At 36.7% G+C, this 21,833-nt stretch overlaps 1 protein-coding gene across 4 annotated transcripts in view; it reads left to right on the top strand.

Moving 5' to 3' along the window:
• The window catches only part of ADGRB3 (adhesion G protein-coupled receptor B3), a 1,107,867-nt gene that overhangs the window by 899,113 nt on the left and 186,921 nt on the right, over nucleotides 1-21,833 (top strand). For all 4 annotated transcript variants that reach the window (XM_089681322.1, XM_089681321.1, XM_089681323.1 and 1 more), the window contains one exon: nucleotides 4,591-4,693. In XM_089681322.1, coding sequence (XP_089537448.1) covers nucleotides 4,591-4,693 — 103 coding nt within the window. The remainder of the gene's footprint in view (nucleotides 1-4,590; nucleotides 4,694-21,833) is intronic.

Consider the following 21,833-nt stretch of genomic DNA (forward strand, 5'->3'; position numbering starts at 1 on the left):
TTGCGTATATTTAACATAATTGAGTTCTGAGCCTCCACTGGCCATTGAAGCTTTGGTATTGATGACTGTTCAGTTGTGGTGATGGGGCGTATATGTATTTGGGAAGATGCTTTTCTCAAAATCTGAAAGAGATACTATTGTGTTGTAATTTCTTATATCCTACAAAAATTATATTTGAGGCTGAAAGTGAGCAAATATGGAATCTTATGGGATAGTTATGTAGTAAAAAATAAATGTTCAGCACAGGGGAAGCTTAGTTTAGCTGTGTGAATTCAAAACAAAGTGAACCCCAAATGTTGTTAAACCATAAATACAATGTGCGTATACTATAAGCACATTCTCATAGTGCACAACTCTAAAATATCACTTCCTCCCCAGGAAGTCGAAAATAAAACTGTTCCTCAGCATCCAAATTAAATCAATGTCCTCAATTTATATCCGCAAGTGACCTCTTATTTCTTCATGGCTCACTATGTGCTCATTTTCTTGGTCTTCAAAGTGATGTCATCCTCTTCCTCTTTAACCCTCAAAAAATGTATATAGACCGCACATAGTTCATTACCTTTATCACATGAGAAATAACTATACTAGTCCCGGCTAGGATTGCAAAATATACCCCTTGTTACTCCCCAAACTGCTTTCGGGGCTGTGCGATGACAGGAATGTTTCTCCACATTTGGTGGTCCTGCCCAGTTGTCCATACTCTCTGGGATGGTGTCTTCCACATTTTTTATACCCTCTTTCAAAAGCCACTGTCACCTTCTCCAAATACCGCTCTACTCAATCTGCGACCCCCCTCGATCTCTAAACTCCAGTTTAGGCTTTTTCTACAGATCACAACCACAGCTAAACAAATTATAGAAAAATCTTGGAAATCTCCATCACTTTGCACATTGGCAGTTCGGAATAAGGTGACACAGGCCATGATACATGCCAAAGTGGAGGCTACTATCACAGACGCAATTCCCAAATTTCTGTCAATCTGGTCCCCTTGGATTGATCACTTTCTTCCACGGGGGTTCGATGAATCGTTGCTCCTTCCCTAATACCCTTCTTTCCCAGAAGGTTACCCTGTACCTTGGTCCAGTCCCATGTCCCCCTTTTCTCTCTTGGAAGTCAAACACTGCTTCTTTCTTACCCTCCTCCTCTACTCCTCTCTTTCCCCCCTCCTCTTCTCCCTACCCCTACATGGTTTTATTTTACATACATTTGCAATATTCGTACTACCTCTATGGGCCCTTTGGCCGTCAGTCCTTATTTGTTATCTATATTGTGAATGGCTTGTGTACTTTGTTGTATACCCTATACCCTTAAAATCTAATAAAGTGTCTGAACAAGAGAAATAACTATACTAAATTACACTCAAATAAAAGTGCCCAAAACATGCCAAAAACTCCACCAAGTGCCAACATGTGATATATGCGTAAATCCTACTCTTACTCTCTGGGTATAAATTGCTTGCTTTAAAATGAATTTTCAACACGTGAATTCTTCCTCAAAAATCCTCCTCGTGGATGATCATACCCTGGAAATTCAGCTAGATGATCAGCCAGTCAATGATGATTTTCACACTTCTTCCCTCCAAGATTATGATCCAGGCAGTAGTAAGTCTGATCAGAGCACACATCCGATAATTTTGCAGATCAAAGGATTAGATTTAGAATGGGGAAGTGCCAGGGAAAGCTCAGAAAGTCTAGCAGTCCTGTCCTTTAAATGTGATCATTATCCTGATATAAAGTATAATCTTAGTATAGGTTGAGCTTTTTTCACCTTTAATTGTGTGAAATTGAATAAACATATCTTCTAGACCAATTAACGTAATATATTTTAATTATACCCAAGTCCAGATGTAGTAATGTATGAAATAGGCCATGACTGGCATGTACAGTATGTGTAGCTTATATTGTCCTTGAAACTGTAGTTGAAAGGTCAATACCAATTAGTCAAGCTAACTAAATATATAGGGTTTCTTAATCTGAAAAAAAAAACTATCATTATGCTTTATTTGACAGTACTAATGCTTTTTGTCTATGTTATTTTTGACTATATTAGATGATAGGTTCTTTAAACAGTGTTGGGTTATTTACTGTAAATGAAAATCAACATCTCCATAATCTGATATTTAAACTCTTATAGAGCCCACAAATAACAGAGGTGGCCAAAATACCAAACAGTCCACACAGTATCTGTTAATGTAGCAATGTATGAATTTTACTTATGAATTGTGTTCCATTTGCATTTTTCACAGCACGTAGTTGTGCTGTATTACAGTGATACTAGAAAATGGGATTGTGCTGTTTCCCATTTGTATTGTGATATTATAGTTTTCATTAAACTACAAATGAAACAGTGACACTGCATGACATTACAGTTTTAGAAAGTGCTGCTCTTAAATAAATGTGGGTTGCTATGACAGCGAATTATAATTAGAATGTGTTTTTAACACAGGAAACAAGTGCATAGAAGCTTTTTGAAGCAGATATACTTGTGTTTTATGTGAAAGAATAGTTGAAATATAGTTTGTGCATGGTTTTTAAATGTCGCAGAATATTCTTATTATTGTGTTTGCTATTGGCTTGAAAGCTATAGCAAAAGGCACTGCATTGGCATTGAAATGAATACTGAATAATGTACATGCTGGCATTTAGGTTGGTTTGATGGACAGCATTTTCTAATTTCATTTGGATGCAAATCTATTCAAATAATGTTGGAAATGACACTCAATTATACTGTGAATTGGATATTCTGATTATTTGGTAGTAAACCAAATGAATTGTCCATGCTGCCTTGTTCTTCCACAGGAGGTGCACTTTTCCATTGTTTTATGTCACACTGACTGGATAGTGTATCATCAGTATGGAGGCATCACAGCTGCTGTGTAGCCTAGACCTTCAGTTGCCGTGTCACTGAGCCCATTATCTGCATGTTTTGGATGTAATAGCCAGCACTAATCAGTTGTCTGTTGTTTCTGCGTTTGGAAACCATAGATTTCCCATTGGTATTTGTTTAAAAGTGTGCAGGCCTACATGTGTGTCCTGCTTGCTGTGACGGTGCTGACAGCAACAACTATAACAGAGATTACCAATGAATATTGCAAAGCCAGATTGCTGCCATTTAGGATTAGTAGTTAGCACTTTTACCATGCAGCACTGAGGTTCTAGATTAGTCTGCATATTGTTTGTGTTTTCTGCCCATGTGCGTGTGGTTATCCTCCGGGTCTCTAGTTTGCTTCTGCAATCCAAATGCATGCAAGTAGGTTCATTGGCTTCAAAACAAAGAGTCCCTAGGCTCTGTGTCTGATGAGTTTGGCGGAGACATAAGTTTGTGAGCTCTTTCTGGGCAGCAACTGGTTCTATGAAATTGCCAAAGCACTGCCAATTTTGACGGTGATGCATACGTAAATAGATAAAAATGTATAAGGACAGATGTGGAAAAGGTTTTCTTTTCAGCTTTATTGCACACGGCCAGATAGTATGGAACACAGAAATCAGTCATCCAGTGACCACATAAAAAGAGAAATGAAGCCATGTTTGTCTGCATGCACTATGTTAGCCAATACTGCTTGGAAATGTGTATACATTAGGAACTGTTTTTTTCTTATGTTTGGTGTCATTTTATGTAAGTTAGTTCCTTGTAGTCATACATGGTGATCATAGTTACCCATTTTTACTGGTAGAAATACTATTCATACAGAATATATTAGTAATACAGTTGATCTGTGTAAAAATGTAGACATATCCAACCTTACATACTACCAATGCAATGCTTTTTTTCAAAATATTCATTTTAGCAATATATTCTACCCATTTGCAAAGACATGTTTTTGTACATGTACAAAGTCTGTCTTTAGTTTTCACTTGTGTTCAGTTTTAGTGGTGTAAACTACTAAATATCTGTTTGGAAAGACTGTTAGAAATTTAGAAATCCTAAAAATAGATTAAAATGTTATTCCTAAAATGGAACTACACTGCATCTGAGCAACACAACCGAAAACGCTATTTAATTAATTTGTAATGTGCAAAGCAAACTCACCCATCCATTCATGTCTCAATGCTCTATTTTGCTGAGAAATCACTTTGAAAAACACCCTTTTTCTTGACATGGCCATTTTGAGTAAGGGCAGATGATTCATGTAGCATTTATTTCCATGAATCCAACTGCCTTTAGTTCAGGCATGCAGGCAGGAGGGTTTGCTTAGCTGAGAAAACCCCTCCTCCACTCCTAAAGACTCCTGGGATGTATGATAATATTTGCCTAGGCATAGAAACCAAGAAGAAATGTAAAAATAACTGTTTAAATATGATATACTTCCCTATCTATTTGCTACGCTAGTAGCATAAGGATTATAAATAGTCAATGTTGATTGTGAGAGTGAAGTTCTGCTTTAATTTGAAAGAAATACTGTGTATTTCTTTTAGCACTTTGAGAACAATGCTCTTTCAGAGCATACCTTTTAACATCAATCATTAGCCATTTTACATATTATTTACAGTAATAACACATAATATGTTATCGTGTAAATATGATATCTGATACTGATATCTCCTTCAAATAATTTTTGGTCTTCTTTATTATCATTTATTTAAACAGATACATCAAATCTGAGAGATCGATCATTCTGATAAACTTTTGTCTATCCATCATCTCATCTAATATTCTTATTTTGGTGGGCCAGACACAAATACAAAATAAGGTAAGACAAATTCTAAGTAACCAGATGGTATAAAAGAATTTGAATGAATTCAATGTGTGAAGCTATGCCACAAATTATGATGACCTTTATAGCTGACAGTTTGTAATTGCGTTTGTATATGGTTATGTTTTACAACTCCGAATGCATAATATCTTAAGTTGTATTTTATGTATTTGTCCAAAACTGGCTTCATTTTTCACTTGTTGTATTTGAAGTGTAGGGAAAAAAGGAGTGATATTCAATATTTCAATGGTTGCTAGGTGACTGGTTATATTCTCTTTAGGATCAGTGAGGCATTGGCTCTCTTAGTCTCATGGACATTTGTGTTTATTTTTAGATGAAGAAGTAAAAAAAAAAAAAGGAGCTGTTTCATAGCATGCTATTGTCATTGATGGTGACCAGCCATGTGAAAGGACGCCTTGTGTAAAAAAAAAATACTGTAAATTTAGGCAACATAAGGCATCAGTACATTGGACCACCAAAAATACAGATATATAGAACATCTTTTGAATTTGATTATAAGGGTAGGATGTGAAGTACTTTATATGCCAAGCTTGGGGGCTCCTAAGGGATCCTGAAGGCAGTTATGAAGTGATCTAGTATTGTACTAGCTACTTATGGTCTTATCACACTTTTTTATTCCTCTCACACCTTTACATTAAAGCTGTCTCTGTCCAGGGATCCACCGCAACTACATTTTACACTTCCCTAATCTCCATCTACTCCCCCCTAGATAGTGGGAGGGTCCTTCTTCTGGTATCCACGTCACAGCCTGGTGATAGTGGGGGAGGCAATATTTGCTCAGAGATGGTATTTAAAGCTGAGTAGGGATAGATTTCTTTGTATAAAAAGCTCTGTCTTCTAGAATCTATGGACAATGTTTTTTTTGCTTGTTTTGCATTGATGGTATACTATAAATAATAGTTTATATATAATAATAAAAAGTAATATCCTGTAAGGATGTACTAGGAATAATGTTGAGGAAGTACTATCAGACAGTTTGCTGGACAGTGTATAAATCCAGTTACTTTGTTGATGCCTTTGGCTTTCTTTTATGTCACTTCTGATTCAGTTCAAGAATATCCATGAATATCTATAGATGACTGTGATTCTTTCTTATGTTTAAGCAGAATGTTTTTCTTATCTTACAATTACACATGATAACAGATAATTAAGAATGCAGGGGTTTGATCAGCATCATGCAGACCTGACTAGTGTATTTTTGAATATTCATAGCTGCTGACAGGTATAGGGTAAAGGATAAAATAGTGTATTTGAGATTCTAGCAGAATTTTCTTCTTCTTGTGTGCCATAGTTGACAAGAGTTGCCCACAGCTTTGGCTTCTGGATCAGAGTTTCCCACAGTTTTGCCTTCTTCTGGATCAAAACGTAAGGGGTTGTAAGAGATTGATGGACATTAGTCATACTCAACTTAATTATCTTATTAATTATCTTGCTATGTAACATATCCAAGGTTAACAAATACCTTTGTAGATACTGTATAAACACTTACATCTGCCTACTATGTCCCTATACTTTGAAAGCAATTATGAAAGGTCATGGCTAGTGTATATAGTGTTTGGTTTGAATTTAGTCACTCTGCGCTGTATATTGTAGAGATCCTCTTGACCAAGGGCAACGGGAATCTAGATCCCTGCATGAGAATCTTATTATTATTAGTAGACTGTGTGAAAAGCCATGGGGTAGGAAAAATGGTTGGGCTCCTTCCACCTGTGATTTGCTCTAGCCTTGATATTATGAGTGCAATGTAGTGTATAAATAATTATATATGGCTCTTGCCCCTTTGAATCAAGCAGCTATGTGGAGCAGATGCCCTGTCAGTTCTCAGTCCTTGTTACATGTTTCTTTCTGTGCTGTAAACTGCAGACTGCAAAGAAGCTGGATGTAAACAGAGGTATGTTTGCACTAGCTTTGGCATTTGTTGACAGCTCTGCACAAGTACAGAGAAAGAAAAGGCATAAGTTGGTGGTTATATTTTGGCAGGTAGATCTTATCCCTAGATAAATCACAAAATGTATTTGTTTTAAAAGTACAGTTTTCCCTCAATGCACAATTATGTATATAAAATACTAGTTCCCTTAGTATGTCTGTGACATAAGCTTTTGGTTGAAGGGAATACAAGCTGAGAGCAGTAAAAGCAGAATTCACTTGAATGTCCACATTTACTGCTCTGTTTTATAACATGCAATAATTTTGCTTGGCCATACAAAATAAATTAATGTGAGCCATTTATTCTGTCAGTGAAACCCGTACTCCATTTCCAAGAAATGTTCCCATTTGTCATCCACAATGTGGTAAAATGTAGTTGATATAATGATTTGGTATCATGGAGCGATAACTTCATATATTATATTTATGTATACTTCACAGCACTTACACAGCCTGTGAGTTACTATCTGCATATAGTGTGGGAAAAAAGGCTTGTTACACAAAGGGATAGAGCTTTGCTCTGCAATAACTCTCAGCATATTATGTTCATGTCTCTTCTTGAAGTTTAACAGGGTATTAATAATGATTGTGTGCCTGCATTAGTAGCTCAGGTGTTTAATGACTGCTTATTGTTTTAGTTTTCTAATCAGCTTTTATACATGTACATCATTTTAAAGAGATTCATTAAATGGCTATCACAAATCAGAAACATTGTGTTGCAGTTGTATCACTTTCAAAGATACTTTGGCATGATGAAAAATCTTTTCACTTCTATGTTTCACAATGCTTTCACTATATACATGCATAAACTACAATGCTGTAAATACTGCAAAAGGTGGAACAAAAATTTGCTGATCAATGACCACCAATAGGATAAACATACAGTATCTGTCATTGCTCAGCAATGGCAAGAGTTTTAAGCTGTTTCTAACGTTCTGGTTAATGGTATTTTAATATGGCAGGCAATACATTATACTTTTTTTTTAACAAAATAAAATGTGTCGATTCCCCCATCCACACATTCAATGTGCATGGGGGAATTACTCTCACAGTGCTATTGGGTTCTGCAGGTGGGGAGCCTTCCCCATTTGCAGAATACAATGAGCAGTGTTGTTGGTCTATAGCCGGAGGCACTGTACTTTCAGGAAAAGCCTAACAGTCAGGTTGTACACAATTGATAGATTGACTTCTATAAAACCAGCTATTCCATACATAGATCAAAATTTTTCTGGTCTTTGCTGAACTGGCTGAATTTTAATCTTTGTATGGTTGGCTTCTGTCTTTCATCATGTTATATTTTTGTGATACAGTGGTGTAGTTCAGTCCTGAATATGTTTTTTTACATCAGTGGATAGATTGCAGACCTTTCTGTTTCTAAATGCTGTGGACAATTATGGTACATAATAGAACAAGTTTACATCCAAAGAATCTTAAATTGTTTCTTCTGCAAAGTGATGTATTAAAGTGTAACCTATGGCAAAACTTTCTTTTTTCATTTTGTTTAGAGTAACCCTGGGTTCACACTAGCCCGCAGGCTGTGGGCTGGATGCCAGTGCAGGAATTGCACCTGTTCCACCACCCACAACCACCCCCACTCCTGTCTTGCAAGACATTCAGGATTGCCATTCATTCTGAATGGCACCCCCATGCATCGCAGCCCACATTGTGATCATGTGTGTCAAAAAGACCATGTGGTTACCCTGCAAATGTGTTTTTGAAAAGGGGCATACACCTTTTTTTGTGCAGGACACGTGGCACAGCAGTCCATTCAAATGAACAGGCTGCCGTGCCCAAGCAAATGTGGGTTGCATGGTCCGCACTAGTGTGAACTGGACCTAAGGGTTGTAACCCCTGCTAGTTTTTTTTTTTGCCCCATTGGGGAAATTTCCCTTCACTTTCTGTCCCATAGTCAAAACAGGAAGTGAGAGAAAATCCCTCCAAAGTGAGGGAATCCCAGTGTGTCAGTAGGGTAACCAGGAATAGTGACCTCAGAAGATTTTCCCTCTATTACTGTTCTGTGAACAACCCAAAATTTGGGATTTTCATGTACTTTCACTTTCCATAATAACAGTAAACAGGACAAATAGAGAGAGTGAATATCCCTAACACAGGCACAGATGGCAATAAAACTGGTAGGTGCTCTAATCCCTCTCAGCTCTATCGAAAACTTAAAATGTTTTGCCTTTAATTACACTTTAACATTGATATTGCATACTAACTGGTGTATGATTGATTGTGAGAACAATACCTTTTCATGATTATCATAGACTATAGGATGTACATTTGAATAGGTATCATAGCTCAAAAACCTAGTGTCATCACTAAATACTAGTAGTGAGAGTCTTGAATAAATGAGATTAAGACCTGCCAAACATTGAACGGTGACTCCCTAAAATGGCCAGGGAGATTTCTGTCCATCATCCGAATTGCTTGAGCCTGTCACTGTTTCTTATGTTTGAATAGGTGTCATAACTCCAAAATTTAGTATCATCAATAGATACTAGTAGTAAGAGTCTTGGGTCAATGAGATTAAGGCCTGCCATACTTAGAAAGATGAAAATGTCCAGGGAGACATATGTCTATCATAGTATTGCTTGAGCCTGTCACTATTTCTTATGTTCTCCAAAGGTACAGATGTGGTTAGGACATATATACCAAAGTATTCTTTCTTATTGGCTATTTGTTTACTCTTGCTAACTACAACCTGGTTTGCTTCACATTACATGGACCTTTGTACTTCCACATAAGCATATATGTCTGATTTTGAAACTAGTATTAAGCACGTTCTGTTCTTGTCATATAGTATTTGGTAAGCTTTACATTGGTCTATCCATGTATATTTTAATCTTATGGTGTATATATAGTATCTGTGCGTGACCTAAATACCTTTGCAGTAAAAATGGATTTTATGTATGATTATAATGTTGGATGTTCACTGTTATTAAAATCGAGCTTGCAAGCTCAACTCTATTAATTTTTTGGGGTTTTTAATATGGTGTGGAAGGTGTTAACTCTGTTACTTTTATAATATTGCCTCTGTGTGCATTTCTTCTCACTTTCTGTCTATGTCAAATGAAACATGAAGTAAGGGACCATCAATGGGGACACTGACAGCTATTAAAAACAATATTACAGTGAAATGTGGAAAGTTTAGTTACCGACTGTTGTCCTCTCTACACTGAAGTCCATACTATAAACTCTTTGAGCTTATGCCAGGCCAGGCAATAGTGGCTGCACTTGTATATAGTTTATTACATTAGTCTTATAAAAAAACATTGCTTTACAGATGTCATAGTACAGGAAACCTCCAAATGTAAATACTGACTATCCTTGGCAGGCCATGGCTGAAAAAAGTACATTTGTCTGCATCTAAATCCTATAATGTCAGCTTTAATTAGTAAGGTTATGGCTGGTAGCTTATGGACTTTTAATTATAAATGCAGTTGCACTTGGAGTTATGTTAATAACTATTGGTTGTTGGCATTTTATATTACTAAACCATAAATTATTGGTTAAAATAATAATGTCTAATAATGAATGGAAAAAAAGTGTTAGGTAGTTTGTTCATATTTTTAGTAAAAAAAAGAAGAGCAACATGTTGATGTGTGAGCTGACCCGCATAACATATGTCTTTCCTATTTGTCCAGTCTTGTGCCTCATTGCATTAATTGGTGATCATGAGCTGGTTCATTCTTATAAAGGCAAACTCAAAGTTAGTGTGCTGTGACAAATACTCTCATTTAATTACAGTAAGAATTAATGTATTAAAATCTGGGAAAGCATATCATATGAAAATTAAATAGCTTGTATTTGCTGTGGAGGAAACATTAATCACACAGCAACTTTTATTTATTTGTTTTAATTTAAATAATGAAGAGTATAATAACCACTAAAAACAAATCAGAAATATTTTCATTAGTATGGCTATACCAGTCTACCATGGGCTGAAACCTGTTTGGTTCCTCTGTAATTAAATTCCATTAAAATTCTGTATTTGTTTAAATTATACTAATAAAAAAACTTAATTATTAGAATTTTAGTAACAATCTTTTGGGCAGTAATTACATAATATCATTCTTGACATAAAAGTGTCCTTACCTTTTTTTACCTAGCATAACGTGATTTCTTAATGCAGTCCTATATAAAAGTGATATTTTGTTTGGATGGAGTAGATCTATTAAAAAAGTATGTATTGTAAGACTGTGAAAATTTGAAGTTAGTGTTTTAATGTTTATGTTAAAGCTACCTATGCTAAATTTTATTGTCCAAGTGTGCCAGTAACAAACGTTTAAATTGTATATTTCAAGCAGTTACTTATCCTCCATCAATAACAATTGCTTATATAAATTATATGATTCTAAGATTTTAGTTCATGCATGAATTGCTGTTCCTCCCTGCTGTGGGCAGGACAGACAGTACATACATTTCTGACATGAGTACCTGCAGTATCACTTATTGTACAAGCAGTGGCAAAGTGGTTGGTGGTTGTTTGTGCTCAAAAGTGGAAAACCAAGAGCTGTCTTTGAGAAGCTGCAGAGTGTAGTATACTTGAAAAGTAATTGCAGGAGAAAAACATTTCGCCAAGTATAGAATTCAGACACCTAGGGGGTAGTTTCAGAGCTCTACTCTTCTGTATGTCCCACATTTCTTTTAGCCCATAACTGTGATGGAGTTTCTGAATAACCAGTACAAATGTACAGGAAAGAATGGGAAAGCTTTAGCTTAATCAGGAAGTGTGGAGGTTTGCCAGTCATAACGAGCCAGCATTCAGCCATAATGACAAGGTTTGGAGGTAGCTGCAGTTATATACAGGCACTTGTAGACTCCTGCACTTTATAACTGAAGTGGAGTGTCCAGACTAATGGTCTTGCATAGAGAGAAGAAAGAGATTAAAATGACTATAGCGTCCCTTTAAATGGATATGGTATAAAACAATGTTTAACATCTAAACACAGATCAGCTTACTTTAGTGCACTTAACAGCCCATTTTAGATTGTGTTTTTCGAAGGGCAGTATAGAATTTTGTTTGCCCTGTATTATTAACTAGCCCCTGTAATCTTCATGATAAGTTTTAAATTCTTAACAGTTGAATGATGTAATTTTTGTGACTACTATGCTTTCTTGCTACTATTACTATTTACCAATTTCACATCCCCTTCTTTGCTCAGTGACCGTGTACTGATTGGTAACTATTTCTAAGAGAGATTCAATTTATCTCTAAGCAGAGAGTGAGATCTATCCAGTTCTTACATTGTTCATTAAAATAATAGGCTTCCTAGCCAAGCATTGAACACTTAAGGGGAGATTTACTAAAACGGAGCACTCAAAATCTGGTGCAGCTGTGCATGATAGCCAATTAGTCTCTAACTTTAGCTTCTTCAATTATACTTTGGCAATAAAATCTGGAAGCAACTTTGCAGAGTTGCACCAGATTTTGCACTCTCCAGTTCTAGTAAATAACCCCCTAACTCTACTCTCCAGGTTAGGATTCTTACTATATAGTGTCTTCTAAAACCTGGTTTTGTGTATCATTAATGTGGTATTTGTAGGCTTGTTATTAAAGCATGGTGTTCATGTGTCTATTATAACATGCAGTTATGTTCTCAGGTTAACATTCAGAGATGCTTGCGTATCCTGATTTGTCAGAATGCTAACTTTGGAATATCACCAAATGTCTTTAGGCATCTATGTATTAGCACTGCCTTTTTAAAGTTGTTTCTTTTTTTTAGTAATTTGATTCTAAATTGGTACATTTTCATTTATGGTCAACCATGAAAATCTTTGCTTTTGCTTCATTACCATGCAACACTGAAAATAAAAAGGTCATGACGTGTATAGGATGACCTTCATAATGAGCCAGAAGGACATAGAAACAAACAATTGAGGTCACTTGTGATGTAAAGCAAAGACAAGGTCAGAGTTTGTGCTTGCGATGATGCTGAGAATGATGGTCATTGTTATGTGCCCTGCGGGAAAATAATGGGATAAATTACTAATGATTTGTCAGATAAGTCAACAGCCAATCAATGTGTGCAGTTTTATGTAACATCCAAAGTATTTCGAAGTAGTACTGTATAGTGCTTTATTTTTCCTAAATTCGCATTTGCTCAAAGGATAAGTTCACCTTTCTGAACATGGTACATGTTGCACTTGTATTTATGGTGTAACATGTTTAACATTTACCACCTCACCCCCTGACCCCCCCCCCCTTTCGCTGTGACAGCGGGTGGGAGACCTTTTTTGAAAACAGCATGGTCGTGCGGGACTCTGCCCACACGACTGCTTCATTCATTCACAGAGTTCTGTAAATGAATGAGCTACAATAACTTTCAGCCATTGCAGCTGACAGCTTGTTTTTCTCAATGAACCATGAGGGTGCTGGTGGAAATTTTTTTTTCTTAAGGTGCTTTTAAATGACAACAGTACTTCCGTAGTCCATTTTTCTTAGTTTCTTCTTAGTTTCTTCTTTCTTAGTTGCTTCCAATCCCCTGAGTGGTGCCCACTAGATGTTAGTACTGTCAGCCATTATCTATCTAATTTCACTGTGTAGCCCCTCACAGTCACACAGCCTTCCTACCAAAATAGCAGCTTCATACTGTAAATGTGTAAAATGGTCCCATTCATTCCTATGGGAAAGTTGTATTTTGAGTGACTACTTGAGGTTGCCATGAGCATGACTTAAACACACTAATGAATGGGGTCCTAGTGTACTTGCACAGTAAAAAAGAGCCGTTTTCAGAGGAAAGGCTCAAGATCATTAGATCATAACTGAAGGAATCATGCATAAGGAGAATGGACACAGACTAGCCATCCACCTGCTCAGTGAAGATCAGCGGACAGATCCCCTAGCGGAACTCGCCCTGTGTGGAAGGGGCCTAATCTTTTTTTACCTACTGTCTTTGGTTAAACACAATAAAGGCTAATATCTAAAAAGCAAAAAATATGCAGGAATAACCCCCCCCCCCCCCCCAATGCATTTTGTCATGTCACTTCATCTGGCAGCATCAGTTGCATGTAGTCACTTTGGTGTATAATATGAAGACTTTTAAATAACTTACACTGAAAATTGTTATTACCCACGTTAATGTTACTTTAGTTAGAGATAGACAACCTACAACTTGAATAAACTGAAAATGTGCATATTGCCCAGAATAATCTTTAACCAGTTTTTTATAAGTCGTGTGGTTTTTGTATTTCATTGACAACACATACTGGATATTTTTTTAAAAGTATCTTTGAATGCAACAACTATTTTTTCTTTTTAATAAATCTAATACATTAACCATTGTCCTCTTGTCTTCAAGGATTGAAATAACCTTGTCCTTAACCTTAACCTTGTTTCAGCCCATGGTTAACATTATACTAGCCTGTAGAAGCCATTTGCTGGTGGTGAATGAATTATGCAATTTTGTTTATAAAAGCAAACACAGTGTACGTATATGATCTGTAGGCATATGTTATGACTCATGACAGCTTATGCTTAATGGATTTTATTTCAAACATTGCTGACTAACAGAAAAAGCAAGATTGTATAACACATAATGCAAACATATTGTTAAGTGAGAGTTAGGGCTTATGTACACAGGGTGTTTGGAAAACTCTTCTGACCACTGGAAACTGACTGCTCGAAAATGTAGGTTAAAAAACATCAGTTTAGCCACGTTTACATACCGCATTTGTAAGCCTTTAGTCGCGTTTAGAAGCGTTTGCGTTTAAAAGCGTTTTTAAAAGATAACCCCAGGAGACCCTCCTAAATGCCCAGAATGCATTGAAAAATAGTAAATAACTAACTATTTCATACATTTTGAGAGAAATAGAGGGAGCAGAAGCAGAGAGAGCAGTGTGTGTAGAGATTACCTGTCTTTTCTGGTTGTATTCACTATGGATCCCATCATGAGCATAATGCAGCACATTCTACCATTTTTTCCTTCGTGCAAAACCTGGAACTGACTGCACTGGTGTACTAGGTCTATTTAAATACATGGAAAATGCTTTGCATGCATTTTTGATGCGCAAAAAAGGCTCTGGACAACACCTGGATATGGACAGAGTTTACAAGCGTTTAAACACATTTACAAGCATTTGGTGTTTGAAACGCCGGTAAAATCTACTCCTGAACGCAATTTTGGTGCGTTCAAGAAAACGACCGTAAACTCAACTGCCTGTAAACTACTGTAAACGACTGTGTGTACATGGACACATAGGAAAACATAAAGGAGAGTTCAGGGGCTGCTGAAAAAAAAATTCTCAACAGCTCCTGAACGTCAGTTTAGCAGCTGCAGTGTACATGAGCCCTTATAAATCTAGGCATTTGAAGAGTATAGATCTCCTCTGAAAATAGTGATAAATCAACAAAATATAGTTAAAAGTGTAGCATTTACCAGGAGACATTATTGGTGCGTTAATGGCTCCGTTTAGCACATATCTGGTGCCAAAACATTTTTTTTAATTTTGAAAAGTGATGAGAGGTTAGAACCTTTCAGGTTTTTTTTTTCCATCTGGTTTCTTGCTGGGGAGATTCATCTGTGTTTTGCCTTGTAACCATTGTCATCTGGATGGAAAATGAGGGAAAATACATAATTCTGAGTTGTCGCCAGGATGGAATAAAAAGGGGACATCTTCTAATAGGGGCTGCAGCAACAATTGGCTAAGAGGGGGATTTTCCTCACTGTGGTGGCACTTGTGCTGATTTACTAAAGTGGTTGAAAACCTTAATATATGATGATAATAATAACAAAAACAATAATAATATGATATAGTATATATAAGTATAAATGTAAAGTGTGTTTTTATACATATACCAAATCTATCTCTCTACCCCTCAGTTTACTCCATCAGTCTCCGCATCCATCACTAATTTACTAATAGACATATCAGACTATATGTCACACCACCTTCTCAAACTCAATCTACCCAAAATCAAGTTCATAATATTTCCTCCCCTATGTGTCCCTTCCCTGACTTCTCTGTCACGTTTGATGACTCAACTATCAACCTATCCCCACATGCCAAGGTGCTAGGTGTTATCCTGTACTCCCACACATCCAATCAATGTCCAAAGCTTGCTGCCTCAACCTCTGCAACATCTCCAAAACTATTGCAAAAAGTGTAATGTTGCCCTTCTCTGTGATTTTATATATATATATATATATATATATATATATATATATATATTATATATATATATATATATATACTGTGCAAAGGAACTCATTACCAAATAAACAATAAATAGAAATTCAGCAATATGTAAGCTTATTCATCAAAAAAACAGAACCACATGTCATATAATGTCCAAAGTTCATAAATTGTGCTTATTATTTGTCTTCCGTCATAAATTGTGGTTATTATTTATCTTCCGTGATAACCGTATACCATTTCCTGTGTTATTATAAACAAGCACACTGTGTATCCACCACCTTTCAATTCTACGCTCACCTTCACTTTTTGACCTGTCCTTTTACAGGTCACAATTGCTTGTATCCCTTTACTGGGGATCCTTCAATCAACTCCTCTCCTCCTTATGGATTCCCCTCATTTATGATTTTACATCCGAAGGTCACTCAATGGTACACTTTTGTTCCCAGTGTCTGGCCCTTTAAAAATGCGCTCCCTATCCTGTGCTATGCTCACATATAAAAGAGTATCCTCTTAGTGTAGTATATAAAATATAAGTGATTTATTACAAATAAAGTTGCACTCACATCATAAAAAGCTGAACAGGCATAAACATAAACAGCGGGGCCGCGGCTCCTGCATTGCCTCCGGTTCCAGCTCTCCCAGCACCCTGGTTGCACCTACAGTCCACCTCTCAGTGTGTTCAGTGTCCGGTGATCGGAGCGGCAGAGAAATATTGTTTATAATGTTTATGTTGTAAATGTTTATAATAACACAGGAGGTGGTACACGGTTATCATGGAAGAGAAATAATAAGCACAATTTATGAACTGTGGACATTATATATGTGGTTCTGGTTTTTTTATGAGTAAGTTTACAAATTGTTGAATGTCTATTGTTTATTTGGTGGTGAGTATTTTTGCACAGTATATATAATAACAGGGTGGCGCAACATTACACTTTTTGGATTAGTATATTGACTGTGGGAACACTTTTTTGTCTGCAGCCACCCTCAGGATAGGAAGTTCTTACTGGGTAATACATTTATTTTGTTGGTTTACTTATAGGTAAATGCACATATAAACTCAGGTGGCGCAGGATATATCTAAATATCTAAAAAAAACTCTAAAATAGGCCCCTTCCTAACCAATAATACCACAAAGCTCCTAGTCCGCTTCCTGTTCATCTCTCACCTTGACTACTGCAAATACTTCCTCATTGGCTTACCTTTACATAGGCTATCCCCCCTTCAGTCCATCATGAATGCTGCTGCCAGACTCATCTACCTTACCAATGGTCTCTGCCAATCTCTCCACTTGCTTTCGCTCACATAAATTAAATTTAAAATACTAACAACTTACAAAGCCATCAACAACTCTGCCTCCAGCTAGATCTCTAACCCAGTCTCAAAATACCAACCAAATAATTTTCTTCCTTCCAAGACCCCCTGCTCTCTAGCTCCATTGTCATCTCCTCCATTCTCGCCTCCAGGTCTTCTCCCAAGCCTCTTCCATCCTCTGGAACTCCCTACTCCAATCTGTGTGAGTGTCTCCTACACTGTCCACTTTTAGATGATGCTTGAAAACCCTTCTCTTCAGAGAAGCCTATCCTGCCTCCACCTAACAACGTTATTTTTATTTTCTTCTTCAGCTTATCCATGACAGTTACTACCTTTTTTAAATCTTGACCCTGCCTCTTAGATTGTAAACTCTAAGGAGCAGGACCCTGATTCCTACTGTGTTAAATTGCATTGTAAGAATAATTTAGTATATACTGTATATATAGGGATTAGACACAAAAATGTAAACACGACATGATTTGCAAGTGTGAAACTGACCACGTGTTTCACATTGAAAGCAGAAGTGATGTAACTCTCTTTTGCTTTTGCTGTGTGATGAGACACCTAGTTAATGGGTGGGAAGCCTCACTTTTTGCAAGTCACTGTCTGCGCTGCTAGTAATATGGAGTTGTGTCAGAGCTTACTGAGTTTCAAAGGTCAAATTGTTGTTGCCCACTTACTGTAGCTGATGCCTCTGTGATTGAAGTTTCCAAATCATTTGCCATGTCGCAAGGTACAGTATCAAAGGTTATGATAGCATATACACTTTCCAGGAAAACATTGCCTGATAAGCATAAGTGCAGTCAACATGGTCAACTGACAGAAAGAGACAAAAGGGCATTGCACAGGATTGTGACTTGGCATAAGCAAACAACTGATGTAAAAGAGACTGTAGAGCTCAACCTAAGTCTTATTCATACAGCATAAACCAGCCTACATTTGACCTGTGTGTACAGGTCCTTGTCGAATGAGCTTTTGTCAAACAAGCATGCTGGAAAACTAGCAGCCAATCTGCATTCGATCAGTGCTCTCGGCCAATGGCTGAGAGAGCTGACTGGTGTGTTCTGGTGGGGGGCAGTCCCCCTTTCAAAACACAATAGCTCATAATAGTTCATAATTAGTACAGAGACCTCCTCAGGAGCTTCTCAGGTTTTTTTGTTCAGCCGAACAAAAAAAAAAACTTAGCATGTGTACCAGGCATAACAGTAGAAATAAAGTATGAGGTTTATCTACATAATATGGAAATTACCCTCACTACACTACACTGCACAAATTAAGTATCTATTAGTCAGAGCCATGGGGTTTTCAGGACCCAAAGTTTGATCATTTTTATGGTCTCTCTGAGTGAAAAGTCATAGAACCACAAGTAATCAACAACCAATTAACACATTTAATTGGGAGTGTCTGTTAAGGAGGGTTGTTTTTGCTGTTGTGCCAGCATTAGCATGATGTGTCATCTCAGTAGGAAAAAGAAGAGAAAATATAAAAAGTTTAGGCTGTACTGAAGAAAAGTTAAACAGAAAACTAGAACTATACAATGCAGCTTTGTGTAATGTAGAATTTCTGAAACATTCTGAAATTATGTTTAGACCAAGTGGTATATTAAAAGTGTTCTGATATTGTAACAAGTATGCTTGAAGTGTATTGAGTGTTTAGTTATTCCAGAGGTACCGCTGGTTTTTTTTTTATGGGACTTAAGAGGTAGATTCAATTGCCAGAGAACATTGAAAGTAAGATGAGTTTATAAAAACAAGATCTTTTGAAGAGATCATACCGCAGAATTAGAAATGGTGAGAACTACAATATCTATGGTAACATGAAAGACATTTTGTACTAGAGAATGACTTGAGTAAATAATTAAAAATCCTTTCCACTGGCAGGCAGTTCACCGTATCCAGTTGTCAGCATTGAATCAGCCAGTAAAAGAAGTCTCCCAAAAAAACATAGCTCTACTATGTTTTCACATGTTGTAGCAATTGAGGTTTCTCAGATGCCACAGTAATAACAAAGAAATTTTAGGCAGTAGGAGGTATAGTGACTTACAGTTATACGTGGAAAAAGAACTTATTCCCTAGGCGGGTAAAAAGTGTCCCCAATATGCATTCAAGGTTTCATTTTGAATTGACAGTCACAAGAGTGTACTTTTATGTGCTACACAGGTAGTACTGGGTCAATGGTCTTAAGCTACATAGGGGTAATGACTGAGAAGGCTGAGTAACTTCAGCATAAAATGTATTTTACAATACAGTTTTGACGAATCGTCCTGTCTTGTGTGTCATAAGCATCTTTGTAGATGTAAGAGTGTCTCTATGGATACAAGAATTTGAAGCAAGCTACTTAGAAGAACAGAAGTAACAAAGGGGTGGCGGTTTTATGGTAGTAGCTCATAACACTGGGGCATGAGTTAATCATTCCTAACTCATGTTTTAAATCTTATTTTTTTCTTTTCAGGTAATACACCTGCACGATCATATCATTTAACTAGCTGCTTAGTTTACAATTCAAATCCAGTTAAAGAAAAGTAGTCTGGAATTATTATATGATTTATATATACATTTAAAGCAAAAGTAAAGCTTTTTTTTTATACAGTCAGGCTGTATAACAAGTAAAGAACATAGCTCTTTTTTATTGTATAAACATACAGTATGTACTTACAAGTGCAAAGGCTGTATGCCTGCTAGATAACAGGACTACCGCTCTTACACAAAGCACAATGATTTGAGTCTCAAGTTATTCAACCCCTCCGCTCCCATAATATGGCTTCTATCAATGGCAGATCTGGCAGAAAAGGCCGGGCATAGTCAAGCTGTCTTGATGAGAGCTCCTGACAGTCCTGTAGCACTGCTTGCCCCCATCACACCAGAAGATTAGAGTGGCATTGATAGAGGAGGAATAAGGACAGATAGAGATTTCTACTGAAAGAAGAATCAGGACAAGGGACACACCATACTAACTGTAAGTTATGTCCCTTGTGCTGCTTTTTCTGTTTTTAGTTTTAGCTAGACTTTAATAAAATAAAAATGTTGCAATCTTTATTTGTTATATAGCCTGAATGAAATAACAGGTAAAATAAATAAGGCATCATTTGCGCTTTAACATCTGAGTAACCCTCTAAACACTAAATTATTAAATACAACACAAATAATCGTATAAAGATGTAATTGTATATATTGTAGTTCTTAATTTTAAAACCAATGTATAGATGTGTATTTTGAAGCTAAAACACAGAGTATTTTACGTTTTTTATAATAGAATGGAATGGAATGTAATAGATTCTACCAGTCATTTGATAAGCCTCATATACTGTTACAGTATTAGATAAGTATCTAGAGGATTTCAGAATTCTGAATACATATTGGTAAAATGGTTGTTAATCTCAATTTCAGTACCACATGGTTAATGACAGGTTATATTCACTCTAAAGCATTGATTGTTCATTGAAAAGAGTAAATGAGCTATAAAATTAGCACCATTAAAAGAGGGCAAGGTAGTATAAAGAATGTTATGTTTCTTTACCGTCATACATACAGCGAGCAAAGTGTACCTGTTGACTGCTTTAACCCTCCATACAAGCAAAGTTGCTCATCACCAATCCTCCCCACAACATTTATTGGTTACTTGGAAATATTGAACTTCTTTTACTTACCTGTATGTAAAAAGTAATGTTGGTGAAGCTTTCAGAAGCACACATCGTAGCCACAGTTGTGCTGTTTGCTGTAAAAACTGGTAGTTCATTGTTGGTTTCACTTGTTTCTGAGATATGCTCTAAAACTACTTTTGTTAGAAAAAAAATTCTATGTGCTTTAGATATTAGGACAGTAACTTTTTCAAACTGTTAGGATAAGTAGGAGTATATGCTTGCTATTATCTGCAGTCCCAGATTTATAATACAAGTAACAAAGCATCTCCAGCACCTCTATATATATGCATTCATTGCTCACTGCAGTCAACCCAAAGCCAGTATAGGAAATGCCTATTTCAATCAATAAGCCAATAATCTGAGCATAAAATGTCATTTCCTGGGTGCTCTGTTCATTTAAAAATGCAGGGTGCTTTAAAAATGGCAGTTCATAAAAGCACCAAGAGGTGCTTGCACTATCATGCAGCAAGCAGTTGTACAGGTTTGCTTAAAATAAATCAACATGTTGTTTAGTGATTGAATTAGCTTGCGTTTGTGACCAATCTAGATGGCTTGTTTCTGTGTTCACTGAAGCTGAATTTCTGCTATCGAAAGGACACTGAGGACCTATATTTAACTGTGTGTCCTGTAACTTTTCTATGCACTTAACAGACTGCTAATTGTGTTTTTAAATTATTTTAGTTGCACAGACTTCAGTACAGGGCCAGTCATTATATACTTCTGCTAATATTATAGTATATGAAGCACTATGTTTTTTGGATTAAACAAGTTTTAGCCATTACACATACTGTATATGATTTAAAAAAAGAAGTGAGGGAAGTTAAAAAAATAGACCTATATACCTGCAGCATCAGTCCCATGCTGCGGCTGTCCCCTGACACGTCAATGCCATAGAACTGAGCGATTGCATGACCACTGATCATTCTCACAGTTCTTGGGTAAGGTCTGAGCACAGAGCATTGACTGTCAGTCATTGCTCTCTGCTCTGCCCTTCCAGTGCTCACTGGAGTGCTGGGCAGGAGAGGGAGCAGGAGCAGCTGGCTCAGGCTGTCAGCAGCATGTTGAGTGGCTGAGCCAGCTGCTGGTCAGGAATCT

This window comes from Staurois parvus, unplaced genomic scaffold (assembly GCF_062004578.1).
Source record: "Staurois parvus isolate SC_StPar_1 unplaced genomic scaffold, SC_StPar_1.0 ptg000264l, whole genome shotgun sequence".
NCBI lineage: Eukaryota > Metazoa > Chordata > Amphibia > Anura > Ranidae > Staurois > Staurois parvus.